This window comes from Pantherophis guttatus, chromosome 1 (genome assembly GCF_059756535.1).
Source record: "Pantherophis guttatus breed Tessera chromosome 1, ASM5975653v1, whole genome shotgun sequence".
Lineage (NCBI taxonomy): Eukaryota > Metazoa > Chordata > Lepidosauria > Squamata > Colubridae > Pantherophis > Pantherophis guttatus.
The window spans coordinates 66,023,257-66,038,897 of record NC_142063.1 but is presented as its reverse complement, the minus strand read 5'-3'; the positions used below and the strand labels follow the sequence as shown (position 1 = coordinate 66,038,897).

At 33.9% G+C, this 15,641-nt stretch overlaps 1 protein-coding gene across 10 annotated transcripts in view; it reads right to left on the bottom strand.

Moving 5' to 3' along the window:
• The window catches only part of RYR3 (ryanodine receptor 3), a 290,814-nt gene that overhangs the window by 44,338 nt on the left and 230,835 nt on the right, over window positions 1-15,641 (bottom strand). For all 10 annotated transcript variants that reach the window (XM_087875404.1, XM_087875417.1, XM_087875406.1 and 7 more), the window contains 6 exons: window positions 10,062-10,232; window positions 9,207-9,266; window positions 8,120-8,251; window positions 7,142-7,254; window positions 2,415-2,511; window positions 113-219 (listed from right to left, as the gene is read on the bottom strand). In XM_087875404.1, the coding sequence (XP_087731530.1) occupies window positions 113-219; window positions 2,415-2,511; window positions 7,142-7,254; window positions 8,120-8,251; window positions 9,207-9,266; window positions 10,062-10,232 (680 nt within the window). The remainder of the gene's footprint in view (window positions 1-112; window positions 220-2,414; window positions 2,512-7,141; window positions 7,255-8,119; window positions 8,252-9,206; window positions 9,267-10,061; window positions 10,233-15,641) is intronic.

The window sequence follows — 15,641 nt, the reverse complement described above, 5'->3', positions numbered from 1 at the left end:
TCATTTCTTTTGTCAAATTCATTGTATGTTATTATTTTTAATGTTGCTCTTCATACAGCTGGGTAGCATAACAAAGGCAGGAAGAAAAGGAGGTAAGTAGGAAGTTAGTTACCTTCTTTCAGTGAGAGCACTCCGACTGAAATGAAGAATAATCTGATGTAGAGGATCTGGATGGTTTTCATCCTCTTCTTCCTCATCTTCAGTTGTTTTGGGTGGAGTCTGTGCAAACATCACATTGGAATTTTATACATAAAAAGTATGTAATAGGAGAAAAAAAATAAGTGGGACAACTATCATTTCCATATTTTAATATTTAATATTTTCATATTGATATTTTAGCTGGAAGATTCAATTATGCAACACCTTTTCTTATATGTATAAGATCAGTATTTTAATAGTAAAATATTCATACATTTAATTCCCTTTGGACTGACTTGTGTTTACTTATAAATAAAATTGTATAGGATTGCATAATCAGAACCTGTAATGGAAAAAATCTTGAGCCTAATTAAAAATCAGACTATTTTTTCTAGAAACAGATCTAGTTTATTACCTGAAGTCAGATTTGGTTTGTCTGGTTATCTAGATTCCTTTAGATCTGCCCACTATAGTACAGCACGTTATGTGTAGTCTGTGACTTTAGCCCCATAAGGTAGATCAGAATAACAAACCAATGCCATATAGACAAGTGCTACTTTTATTGTACAGCTAAAGTAATAGAGTTTTGCAAGTCTGAATGTGCTTCCCCCCCATCCCTCACTTTATTTTTGTATAAACTAGAAAGGGGCAGGTCTGAAATGTTTACAAAATTTGTTTTTTGGAATAGGCTCAAGCTGTGCTTGCCTGATCACTGTCTTGGTGGCACCTCATTCTCCTGTCCTTCAAGACCATTTCCTATGCTCACTAAACTAGAATCTTCATGCTTGCTTCTGCAACATGGATTGGAAATTGCTGTATCAACACCATTGAATCATCTGGAACTGGCAGCAAAGGAAGCAATTTATATATGTGATTGGCATTCGTCTCCCTTACCCTGGAAATTAGAGTTCTTTCAATTTGAATGACCTTCCTTCCTTCCTTCCTTCCTTTCCTCCCTCCCTTTTTTGCATGCCCTGGACCAAAGTTTTATATCTACTTAATCACAGCAGAACACAATTGTGTAATTTCCATCATAGGAAATTCAATACATGTTTTACAACAAATTAACAATATTAAAGCAAACCCTCTGAAGAGAGATGCATATAGTTATATACCATTTACCAGTTATATACCTCCCTGCAATGATATTTTCAACTAAATGTTACCATCTGATGAATGAGAATAATAATCTGATTATTGTGTTGATGGCGTAATGGATGTTTTCGTTGCTAAGTTACCATATGATTCATTGTTCTTTAAGCTGCAATAGACTAGCACAGAAACGGCTTAGAAAATTCTCACTTTATCTTTCACAGAGATTTCCACCATTTTATAAAAAAGTAACAGCTATATTTAAGTGAATAATCTGTCCATCTATTCAATACCTTTAAGTAAAAAAGAAGAAAGAAACCTTTGCCCTTTAAAAGTATTAAAGAGTACTATCAAAGACTATCAGAGAGGTCTACTTGTGCAGGGATCATCTTCTTAAAAACATTAAGAGAACATTGAGAAATCCAGAAGTATGAATGTGTGATCTGCCACCTTCTGTGAAATGTAATTGAAAGAGACAGTGTAATTCTATACTTAATACCAATGTAGAATTAGCCTATGTTAGGTTAGTGGAAATACTGCATCAATGATTCAAATGCATTTTAAGGAATATAAAGACATCAACTCATAAATCTATTAGTCTCTTCTACACTGTTGGATGTTGCTTTTCTGCCAAGAAAACATGGCAAGTAGGGTGAACTGATCACTTTACATACAGAAAATAATAGTTCTATAAATTATTGCTTAATTAATCAGTTAAAAAGAAAAGAGTTAAAATTTGTCTTGGATTTAAAAAATGCATTGTCAAATAAAAATCCCATTGCCTAAAACACAAATCTGTCACATTTGTTTCTAATTTGTTAGAATGGCAATGTATTATAATATCAAGGAAAAGGTAGATAGCTTGTACTAAAAATACAATCTTTGGCATATTAAAATGAATCAAAACATTATTCAATAAACAAAATGCCAATTAACAAAAAAGCATTCACCGTATTTAAACCTTCAAAAAATTAAACTAATTTAAATTAAATTTTAATTTAGGAATTAAATTAGCTGTGATTTGATCTAATTAGTTTCAGTCCAAATATATACAGTAACAAAATAAAAATGTGATACACTGTTCATATCATGGCACAAAATATAGCAGAATGGTATATATGAAAGTGTTTATAAGTGGAGACAAGAAGGCATTGTGGACTCAGCCCAATTATATCTGTACTTACAGCCAAATCCTGAACGAGTTTCTCTTCAAAGGAATATTCCTCTGTTTCTATCCAGAATTTCTGATAACCATGAAGGAACAGGTTAATAGAACGGTGCCTAGGAGTAGCGGTGAAAATGAAATCCAGAAGGAAAGCAGAATAAAATAAAAAAGCTTAGAAGACCAGTAAAAACCTATAGATTCTGTACAATTCAATTCAATTCAAAAAGCATTAAACTTAAAGAAGGTTCAACAAAGATTAAATAATAGATGACAAATATTGTTTTAATAAACTGCACCAGATAGAAATCAAAACATGAAAAGAAGGTTATTGATATGCTTATATTTTACTGAACACTTTAGAATTCCATTTCCCATAGATGCAAATCCTTGGTTTTCTATTCTTTTCAATAAAGACAGTTGGGAAAAGACATACTTTACTTTGATGCAATTCTAAATTGACTCCTTACCACTATGATGTCCACTGAATGCAAAGGAACTAAAAACATGAACTATCCATTTCACATCTTTATTATTTTACTTTAGGGTTATTATTTTTAACATAACATAAAATGAACTTAAGTATGCAATTTCTTTACACTTTGTCTTTGTCTAATCATGATGTTCTCATTTATCAATATGGTTTACCATCAACTTCACTTATAACTTTAAACCAAGATTTTTTAAATTGTAGTTTCTCTAAAACACAATAATTACTTGATTTGCACCTTACGTTTTTCCATAATTAATAAGTGTGCAAAGCATGGAATTCTTTCTAATCTTATGTAGGTTTTTAGTGCAAAGCCCAATATAGGAGTCTTCATACCACCTTGGCAAATATTATCTATTTGTTTACAAACTCTCATAATAAGAAAGATCTCTCTACATTTCAAGTTTAAATTCCCTCTATGAAGCTTCCACTCACTGGTTTGTTTCTTACCCTCAGGTAATATGGAGAATATAGCCACGCATCCCTTAAAATATTGTCACATCCCTTAAAATATTGGAAGGCCACTATCATGCTCCCGTTAGCATTCTTTTCTTTTAAACCAAGTTCCTTTAACTACGGGTGTCACTTAACAACTACAGTGATTTGCTTGATAACCATGGTGAAAAAGATTGTAAAATCAGGTGCAACTAAGTTAACAACTGTCTTTTTTTGGGCAAAGGATATTCCAGCACCAACAGTTGTGGAGACTGTAACTGGCACATATTCTGGATGTGATCTGATCAGTGTAATATAGAGCTTTTGGGGATGCTACCATTACACCTCTGTTGATGCAGCCTAAAACTACATTGGGTCTTTTGGCAGCTATGGCACATTACTGGCTCACCTATCGTCTACTAGGACATTCAGATCTATCTTGCAAGCTCTACTGCTGAGCCAAGTGTTTTATACATGAGCATATTGTTTTTCTGCTTAAGTGCAGAAAAAATACATTTCTTACCACTGAACGTTTGTTAACTTCATATCAATTAAATCCTTTTGATCTTTGCACCTATTTAGTATCTCCTCCAGCTTTGTGCCATGTACACATTTTATGAACATCCCATCTAGTTATCGAGACTCATGTGGCATACAAGTTTAAATGATGATTGATGGTGGTGGTGATGATGGCGGCTATGATTGTTCAGCTAACTGGATCCATCTGGCAGTGGAGCAACCCTTCCCACTTTATTTCAATTTGTCTAGATGGAGGCTGTGTTCTACTTAATCAAAAGCATTACTTAAGTCTAAACATCCACAGTATTCCCTTGCTCCATTAACCTAGTCATATTGTCAAAACAAGCAATCAGATTGGTCTGGCATGAGCTCTTTTTAACAAACCCATGTTGGTAGAAACTATGTGAAGCTTTAATATTATGTTTGAATCTGGGCAGTGATTATGGCAGAATTATCCATGCTGAATTTCAAACCCATAAAATATTCTCCCCACCTTCTTCAATTCAAACCCAGTATTTGAAATATTTGATCTATTATAGAGTAAAAGCAACGTTGTTGCTCTGGAGTTACTTACTTATGGTTACATGGACTTCAAATCATAATATTAATCACAGTTTAGGGTTCCAACAAGTACTGAACTGTGGTTAATCAAAAAGGAGGTGTAATTTTCCAATAACTCCTTGCAAATGATGTAATTATAGAAGATTATAGAAGTTTGTAACATAACTAATTGCAACTGATATAATGTTGCAGTGCAATATGTGTGCAATTAGTTTAATAGAATTTAGTTCAATATGGGTAAACCAGAATGTTGTATTTCATTGGAGCTGAGTGCAGTGAAAGCCCCCGCCCCCAAATATTCAGTCAGTCTTTGAGTCTTCTACAGTCTCTTTAAATATGAGAAGATGGAGAATTTTTATTTTTTTTAAAAGAAAAATAATGTCACCTTTCTTCCATTCCACACTCCTTCCATTCTTTACTGTTATGTGGAAGGAAGGGAGAGAGCAAGGGAGGAAGGGGGGATTTTTAAACAAAAGACAAAAATAAAGTTGTTGAGAATGATTGTTTCCCTCTTTTTATGTAAACAGCAGACAAAAAGCTACTTGGAATTTCAGGTGAAGGATTTCACAGAAGTCTTCTTCCTCTTACCATAGAGATGTCTCCAATTAACAAAAGACAGCTGAATATGGGAAGGCATTCCTTTCATGAATTTCTGTTATGCTAAGGGCTCTTTTGATCCATACCTGACTTGGACTGACTAAATCTCCCCCATATACTAACCTAAATTATCCATTATTTTATTATGCACTGCTGAATGTCACCTTATGTGAGATGGGCAACACATCAATTTGATAAATAAAATTAAAAAGAATAAAGCCAGAAGGGAAGCACAAATGGCCACAACATAGAAAGCTTGCTTCTGCAGATACACTTATCTTTTCTTCTTTCCCAACTCAACTATGTATAATTTGATATGAAGAATTACATTACTTAGTAACTTAAGATAATTACTATGCATATCTGCTGGAAAATAGTCACGCTAAGTTTATTAGAAATGTAGCTGTTGGAAAGGAAAACTATCTATTCATTATATTTTAATGCCTTTAAAATATTTAGTAACATTAAGACCTAAGTGGCAGGAGAAATTCCAAATTGTGAAGAACATTGGGTTTTCAGTCAAGAAGATCATGCAATTATATCTGAAAGAACTGCCTTCCCCCCAAATCCCTAGAGCAGGGGTGTCAAACTCAAGGCCCGGGGACTGGATCTGGCCTGCAGGGTGCTTAGATTTGGCTCATGGGGCCGCCCCTTTAAACAGTGAAGGACCAGCCCACAGTACCTCTGCCAGTGAAAACCGAGCTCGAAGGGCTGTCTGCAGCCCTCCCGAGCTCAGTTTTCACTGGCATATGGTTGCAGGATGCCATTGTAGCCGAAAACAGAGCTCAGGAGCCCATTTTCGCTGGAGGAGTGCTTGGGCCACCACAGGTGCCCCAACATGAGTGACATCAAGCTGGCCACTCCCACCGGAGCCCTCTGAGGTCAAACATAATCTGATGTGGCCCTCAATGAAATTGAGTTTGACATCCCTGCCCTAGAGTATAGGAGTTGAGTATAAAACAAATCTTCAGATGTTTTTTTAAATTAATTGTCACATTTTGAATTCCCATTTGTTTCAAATAAGTTACAAGTTAAAAAAAGGAGAATGCCAGAAACTTAGATTTGCATATAAGAAGCATGTTGGCAATTATGTTCAAAGAATGCTAATTGCATAGCATATGCAAACAATCAAGGTTATTCAAAATAAAATATCCAGCTATCTCTTCAAACAACTTCAGGAACAATACATCTTTACAGAGCTGTATATGTGGGAGAGAGAAAATCTCCCCACAACAATGTTACGCCTTCTTCCGCTCTTCTTCCACCGCCTCCCCTATTCTCCTGATGCCAAAAACATACATAGCTAGTTCTGTGCATGTTCTGTAGCATCTATAAAATTATTTTGTTTGATTCATGGATACAGTTTCCATTGCAACCGCTGAATGAAAGAGATGAAAGGATGGAATGACCAAATGCTGGTAAGGCTACGTATCTCTATGAACTTTGAACATATAATTGATATACATTAGGAAGTAATGTTTTTTTTAAAATTTTTGACAAAATCCTTAAATGAGTGATGTTAATTGCATAGAAAAAAACACTATATTTAAATATACAGTCCATTTTTCCATGTTGCCAGTCTAGATTGGAGTGGGTTAGATTTATGTATCTGGGGAGATATATAAAGATCTCCCAAAGCATTGAATAACTAGGTAATTCACATAATCAAGCTCAACTCAGTTGTTTTAAAGTAATCAGAAGTTTCTGTAAAACACATTGGTTAAAAATGATAGAACTTTACCAAAGGCCATTGAAGGTCATTTGCAAGACCCTGAAATCATTTAATAATGACAGAAGTAATGAATAGTGTGGGTGACTTCAAATCATTTGACTCCTAGCAACTGACTGGACTATCCTTGCAGTGGTTTGCCATTTCTTCTTTCTTAGGGCTGAGAGACAATGACAGGCTCAAAATTACCCAAAGTCACTAGATCGTTGACATGGGTGCATAGAAATTTAATAATCAATCAATCAATCAATCAATCAATCAATACATTCATGCCCACAAGACCATAAAAGGGATTTGAAAATGGTGCCATTTTCTCTGGTTCACACCTTCCCAGGGTGCGAACCAGAAATTATGCTTTTCAACAATGCAAGCAGTATTCAGAAATAGCATATATAAGAATTTTTAAAAAACTATGTACCTTGGCAGATTATACAATGGTGCCATCCTGAAACAAGCCACAACAGCTCTTTTACGTTGTTTAGACAAGAGTTTGTGCCAAACTGCTTTCTTTGATCTTAACGGTTGCTCAACCTATGGACAATATGAATAAAGATATTTTAACTGATTCTCACCTGATCCAATGACAAAAAAGTTAATATTTATAGTACATGATATGTTAGCAACATTTCTTGACTCCCCAATTAAAAATAGAATTTTCATTGGAAATTTAAAAAAAACGCCATAATTTTTGAACTAAAACTTATGACATTCAGAAAATGGAAATGTCATTAGATTTGGTGGTTTCCTAAAATTTTAACTATTCCTCAAGAAAATCTTAAAATCAATTTAATATTATAGTATCTAGGGGTATATGGAATCTTGTGGCTTGTTTATCAATCCCTCCATTAGACTATAACTGTGGTATAAAAATAATAATGTTTTATACTATTTTATCTTTAGATTGCCTTATAATCATTTTGCAAATATCCCTTGCACACTATCAAAGATGGTTATTAGTATGCAAACATCCATTCTCCCTGCTCTGTCTCAGCATCCTACTTAATCCTCCATAAAGATCCCTAAGGGCTACAGAATTTCCCTGGATATAAAATGCTCAGCTCAGCCCAGCCCAGCCCATCCTAGTTATATTCATTGTTCAAGATCAGTTTGTTGAGGTTAGAAGTTAATGTCTTATTTTACTGCACCAAAGGAATCAGAAGTCAATGTCGTTTTTTTTCTTTTTCCCCTTGCTTTCCCCCCACTATCCACTTCCCTTTTCCCTCCCCTAACTTCCCTACTATTTACTTTTGTAGTCTCTTTGTATGCCATATTATAAACTAATAAAAAAATTTAATAAAAAAAGATCAGTTTGTGGAGTTCCTATTTACTCTATTTAACCATGGATCTTCAGCCCATATGTCTCACTTTTAAACATAAAGTAATATATTTTTTTTACCTGTTCCAGATGATAGACAGCTGCTGAGATCCTTTGCACACGTTCAATAGTTTTCTCAGGATCAGCAGGTTCATCAGTTTTCAAGACATCTTTGTAGAGATTCAACTGCCATTTCACAGCAGGGTCATCTGACTATATATCAAAAAATTTGATCCACTCTTATGCATACTTAATATTAAATATGGACACTTATTTAAATAAAATTTATTGCCATTTTTGCACCACTGTACTGAAGCAAGGGGGAAAAGCTATATGCTTATTGCTAGGAAGAAGAAAAATGTGATATTTCTAAATGATAATGCATTACAAAATCAAAGGCAGGAAGACACTGCAGAGCTCTATTGTGCTACGAGTATGCAATTTTATTATTTTGTAGATTGTCTCCGGATAATCTCCAGTCTCTCCTTGAGAGAGATGGGAGGTCTGGAAACACAAAATATAAATAAATATATCTAAGTGACTAAATAAAATCTCTTTTTTTCTCGAGTACTGCCTACATTGGTCCAATGGGACTCTTATTAAAGGTCTCTTCCCATCTATGGTACTAGGGAGGAATTCTCTCACTATACGTACAAGCTTGTTTCTAGTTCTTCCCCTTGTAGTAAAATCAAAAGAAAGAAATTTTTTATGCTAGTCTAAAAACTGTTGTTACACCATTAGTAAATTCTGGAGGAAATTAGGCTATAGTATAAATATATTCCTTTTCTGTGCCACATTTATCCTGTCTGTGACTCCAACATTGACATTGCCTGCCAGAGGAAAACTTGTGATCAGCATGTTGGGGATACTATATTGGTATACTTTATGGCCACACTATTTGGTGTCAGTAAACTTCCAGTAAGCTCTTTAGCTTGCTACAAGTTTTGTATCTATAAGTGCCATATTCATTCCCTGGCATGACTGCCAGAGCTGGTAAAAGGTGTACCTCAACATATGGAAATCAACATGTTGCTCATTCATATTATTTCTTCATAATAAATATAATTTAGCTATAGGATTACTCTATTAAATGATGAAATATATTAACATATGTTTTGAACTCAGAAATATATTTAACTAACTGATTTTTTGACATTTTGAATATTACCTTTTCCTGCAAATGCAAGTTATTGTGTAAATGTTCTTTAACTTCTTCTTCAGTGTCTTTCTGCAGATAAATAAAGGCATATTGATCTGGGTCCTCTTAAATATATTTTGACCAATAATAAGACAGAACACAACCTATTGGGATATAGCTGCATACTCTATATAAAATAAAAATAAAGAGAGCAAAGTTTTGTAGTAAGGAGCCTCCTGTAGCTATGTGTCCTTGTGTAGTTTAAAGTTCAATAATATACAAATATTCAGTGTGCTTGCTAGGTTCTGAAATGTTTTAAAAATATTTGTGAGATAATCTGAGTATCTGAATTAGGAGGATACTTCTTATATCGTAAGGAGAAAAGATAATATAGATAGATTAGTTAGATGATGATAGATGATAGAGATAAAAATGACTCAGATTTTGGATTTTGGCACCAAATCAAACCCTCCCTCCCTCTAATAAGCCTTCCTTAAATTTATTTGTTTGATCATTTTCATGCTTTGTATCTTTCTAGACATGCATGGTACTCATATCTGAAGACTGCAAAAATGGTTCAAACCCATCCTGAGTATCCTTAGAGGAGCTTTTCTTGAGTTTAAGTTCAAGAAAACACTTAGTTTTAACACTAACTCCTTAACACTTTAGTGTTAAGGAATTATTATGGAGTTGGCAACACCTGAACTGAAACAAGTATTTCCCTGAGCAGGAAAAGTTGTGGTGCCTTTAAAGAGCTGTCAATAAGCACACTGAGTGTATCAACATCAGACCTGAATTACCTTTGTCCACTTCAGATTCAAATACTGCATGTCTTCATTTAAAACCTTTTAGATTACAATCAGTAAGAGTAAAATATTGACTTACACAGCTGTACCTGGACTTAGCAAGAGAAATTAGCTCTTGATCTCCAGGGGTACACATGTTCAACCCAATGGGGAGCATTTTTTTAAGTGCAGATACAATCAGAGAAGTCTGTATTGAATATAAATCCCCTCTATGTTTTGCTTTTTTTCGTTCTTGGTCATGACCTCCAGACTGCAAAAAAGAGACATATAAAGTACAAAGGATAGTTATTTCTTTCATACTAAAATAATTACTGTTCCTAATTATGCGACTAAATTTAGATTTTCATATTAAACCTTAAAGCATTTGAACATTTACCCATTTGAATGGTAAAACCAAAGTGAACCAAAAGACTATCATGAAAATGCATGATTTTAGTGGTATTTTATAAGAAAAATACTGTAGAAATTGTAATTTTCAAGAATTCAAATATCTTTACAATTTTTAAGGAAATAAATACCTCTGTAATTTTTCAGTATGTATATAGTGATAAAACACACGCACACACAAACTACATTTAGAATGGGTAAACAGTGATACCATTTATAATTCTGAGGATTTCAGCGTTTGAGATATGTGCCTGTACAACATCTAAGAAATACAAAATGTAAGTTCCACAAAACTGGACAGTTGTAAGCAAGCACACTAGAAAACTACTTTTTTTTTTTATTATTTGATTTATATGCCGCCCTTCTCCGGAGACTCAGGGCGGCTTACAGTGTGTTAAGCAATAGCCTTCATACTTTTGTATATTTTATACAAAGTCAGCTTATTGCCCCCACAAACTGGGTCCTACTTTGCTGTAGAATCATTGTCAAATGATCACACTACATTATCAGCAGCTTTAATCACGTGAAATATACAGAGAATAAGCTTTTGGAAAAAGATATCAAATAGGCTGCACATTAGCATTACATTTAACCTGTTCATGATGCAGACAACGTACAATTTCACTGGGGAAAAAAACTTTTTAAACTAAGGCAGTAAATCAAAGCTCTGGGCAACAGCATTTGAGTTTATCACCACCAAAATGATACTAGGGACAGATTAAGATTAAACAGTTACAAATGTTATCTTTTTTTGAATCCCATGCATAAAAAAGATGAACAATGACCCTAATGAGAATTGAGCCACAGGCATGAATTCAAGACTGGGCTCACATAATGCATCTACCACAATTAAATTGAATTAATAAATAAAATAAATAAATAAATTAGCAACTCTTTTCTATTAATTCATCATGTCTTCTCCTTCTGCAAAGGAGATATGAAGGCTCTGGGCCTTACACTGTATGCTACACTGATAAAATAAAATTTATTAATAATTTCTATTAAAACAGAAAAGAATGCTCAGAGCAGTCACATATTTTGAAAATTGTTGTTAAGCTCTCATTTTAATAAAATATATCAAAACATCTAGCCATATTTTTGGCATTCAGTGGAAACCAAAATATTATGCAATGGCTTTCCTCAAGGACACACAATTGCAACACTTTGCCTCAAAGCTTTGTTTGTGGAATGCCTTCAAAAAGTTTTTTTTTATAGTAGCAGTGGGTTTAATGACATTAATTGCTACTTGATTTTCATAGCAGACAAACAAATGTCACAATTTATCACAGGACTCAATGACGTCACTATTCTCTTAGGCAGGAGAATATCTGACACAACTCCCCCCCTTTTTTCCCCAAATAAAGAAATATTTTCAGGTTGTGTGACTATAAATCTCTCTCTGTGTCTATCTATCCATCTATCCATTCTGTCTCTGCCACCAAGTTCCAGTTCTTCTAAAAGGAAACTTTTACTGACAATTATTAAAACATCCATAACAAATAATGAAAGCTTTCTTAATGTAATATTGATTCATTTTTGTTACATGCTGATTGACAGCTATCAATAGGCCTAGTTCTTAACTTTCTTCTATTCATTGTCCCATAGATAAATTAAGCATATATGTATTTTGCTTTTTATAAATGCAGGAGAAAAAAACAGGAATGGAAAAACAAATCTTCTACATCCCAAATCTTTCCATCCATCACTGCGGCAGGACTCTGTTCACCTGAAATGATTATTGCCTTCAAGTTTTGAGAAGATGAAGAATAATTGGTTCTTCTTAAAATAAAAGTGAATTTCTTCCTTTCATTCCTGATCCTAAATCTGATTTTTGGGGGAGGGAATATTAGTAAGACATATCAGATGCCACTGTATCCTGTACTCTAGCTCACTGCTTCCTGCAAAGCTGGGTTCACAGTCTGATTCTACAAATGGTTCAGTATTTGAGAGTAAGTAATTCATGTGATGTCCTTTTAGTTTATTTAGTTTAGTTTTATTTTAGTTTATTTATCAAGTATTATTGATAAATTTGTGGTGACATTAGAAGTTTATTGACTAGGAATGTATGTGTATGTGTGTGTGTCCTATAAGCAGATGATGCCATGCTGTTCACCAAGAACCTGAATGATTTTCATCAAGTATTACTAGATTGTAAATCTAAGTAGATTTGTCTGGAAAAATGGTGTGAAGAATTATACACAAAGCATAAATAGCAGAATCCTAGATCAAATAAAAGAATTTGGTAGAATATTAACTAAACACAGGAAGATGGGTTTATAAATATATATAAATTATTGAAAGAAAATGGATGTTCTGTTGCAAGGAATGAAAAAGTATCAACATACAGTATGAGAAAATGGCTATGTTTGCAAACTTTGTTAGATGAAAGGAAGAGCTGAATGTATCAGGAGAAACATAAAAATAAGTTGAATGTAGTTGGACTCTCTGTGTGTGTCTGCCTGCATGTTGTGTGTGTGTTAAAACAAAAACAGAAAGGGAAAAGAATAAATGGTTATGCAATTAATGTAGATGAAATACAAGAGTGACCAGGATATTGTGGTGATATGACCAAGAAAATCATAGATGGAACTGATTAAATTCCTAAGAAGGGAAAGATGAGAAATTTAAAAATAGTTTGTAAAGTTGGAATAAAACTAAAAAAAATATAGCGAATGGTGTTAATCTAACTGGATATAGATACATTTTGTTTTCTTTCATGTCTTGCCTTTGATTTCTTTTTCTTATGATTTCTGGGATTTTTTTCTGCACTTTCTATAATGTTGCTTACCATAAATAGAAATATTGAGATGAGAAACATGTGGGTGAAGATATACTGAATCTATCTACACCTACTCATCCACTTATGAATGCATGTTATATTATATGAAAGGTACTCTAAAATACATAAAGAATACTGGGAAGACATACTTTTTAAAAATTCAAATACTATCTCTTTCCTTCAATTCAGTGATAGATTTTGAAATAATAAACTCCAACTTGGAAATGACTGCTGAAGCGGTCAGGTATTTTGTGATTTTTTTTTTCCAGATTGGGTGAAGATTTCTCAAATATTGTTGCTGCTGATGTCTCTCAGTTATTAGTTCTTTGTAACATATGCAAGAGGCCCCAAGTCACAAATAAGCTTATAGACATTGATCTGGTTTATGTCATTAACCCTGGGTAAGCTAATGGATACCAATGTGCTTACTTTCGCCTTCTTTGATGCCTTTGATGCCTCTCTGGCCCACCTAATTTATTTTACTGTGTGTCTTTTTTTTTTTTAAAGGAATATAACATGATATAACATGATACAAAGCAACACTCCTATGTACAATCTATATTTTCACAAGGCTGATAGGTTCATTACAGAAGGTATATCGCTCAGCAGGCTAGCTGGCAACTCTACACATAGATTAAGACTATTTCCTACTCCACAAGTGAGAGAATTGGAAGTTTCTGTGCCCAGACATGCACTGGCAGGAGATCCTCCTAAGAGCAAGAACAAAATTTCTCTAATTGGGCTTGAACTCATGCCCTCTGTCCTGAAAACTTTTAGAGAATGGAAACAGTAAAGTTTTCAGGGAAAGTATATGAAGATACAGCAAGGATCTTTTATTCATGTTCAGTGCAACTCTTAATCAATTATATTGCTTTATTTTTGCTCCTACTCTATGACCTTCTTTCTCTTTGTTTCCTTCAGTTTGTTTACAAATTAATGATTAATATATTTAGCATAAAATGTCAGCCTCATGGAAATTAATGCAGCTAACTCATTTCCTCAGGTCCTTACTTTGTTCCTTTTATTGAATTAAAAATCCTTTAATCTTTGTGACTCTAGTGTTGGGTTTTCAAATAGCACCACGTGCTCCAAAATCACTTTGGCCTAGTAATTCTGGTTAAAAACAAAAAAGTGGAGACACTTTTTTAAAAGCTATGTTTTGGAGAAGGGGAATTTCCTATTTAGTGCTACCCAGAATTTCTGGTAGGAGCTCCATTACCCAATTCAATATTTGGTTGGGAGGGCATAACTTCTCCTTGGGTAAACTCTTCATCTGAGTGAATAACTATATTGAGACAATCTTGAAATTAGAGGGTGAAAGTGAAGAGCAGAGAAAGCTCCATGCTTGTTTTAGTGAGAGATATGCCTACCTGGTCCAGCCAGAAAAACTTCAAGGGCATTTCTAGATCCTATAATGTATATGCTTCTATCTCATCTATTTGTTTGGAAGTGTTTTTATTTACTCAGAAAAAGGAAATCAGAGTTAAGGAATAGCTGAAGCCATTTGTCTTTTGGTTTCCTATTTTATAAGAACAACTTTACAGTCAGAATTACAAATATGCTACCAGTAGCCAAATATTGGTGGTTCCTATGTGCTCCTATTGGCACATTACCTGCTAATACATTTGTTCCCACAGAAACTAGTATGTTCAAAGGTTTTCAGTTACATGCCTCAGACATGTAATTAAGGCATGTATATAATTCATGCAGTTATATATTGTTAAAATACTAAGTGTTCTGCAATAGCTTTGCAAATGTTAGAAAAAACAGAGAAATACTGATAGGCATAACATGGGTATACCAAAAGAAATACATGTACTTCTGTCAGCTAGAGGCACAGAAGGTGATTCATCAATATTTTTTCTCCCTGTCCTGAAGATTGCAGAGTTTCAAAAATTCTTGAATTTAAGTAAATTTGTGGAAGGCTGGTAATTTATTGTGTGCATGGAAGCCATAGATTAGGCACTAATAGAATTAATTTTTAAGTCATTATCACATAATTAATTCTCTTCTGGAGGTCAAAAATGGATGACTTTCCACTATGGTATAAGCAGACTTTTGCTTGTACAGCAAGAAATACATTTATTTTGCCTCTACCTCATCCATATTTCCTTGTTCCTAAATCTGCTGCAAAGGTTTCTCATTGCAGCAGTTTCTTTTCTGGAGGAGATCTGAATTGAATGGAGATTTTTTTCTCCCACTGATGTCCACTCCACTAGTGGCTAGACAATTAAATGCAGCCTCTACTTCTGATCCAGCATTAACATTGCTCTTGAAACTATGCAGATAATGAAATAGGGATTATTTTAAAAAAACAAATGTCTATTTCTGCACAGATGCTGTTTCTTCATGTGTATTTAAATGAATTTATATTTTTTAAAAACCCTGCACTTTTGTAGCCATGGAGACACTGACTTATAAAGGAAGCAATCGTATTAAAGATTACCTTCTAATTCTTTAACTCTATTTTTATCCCAATTGAATCATCTCATA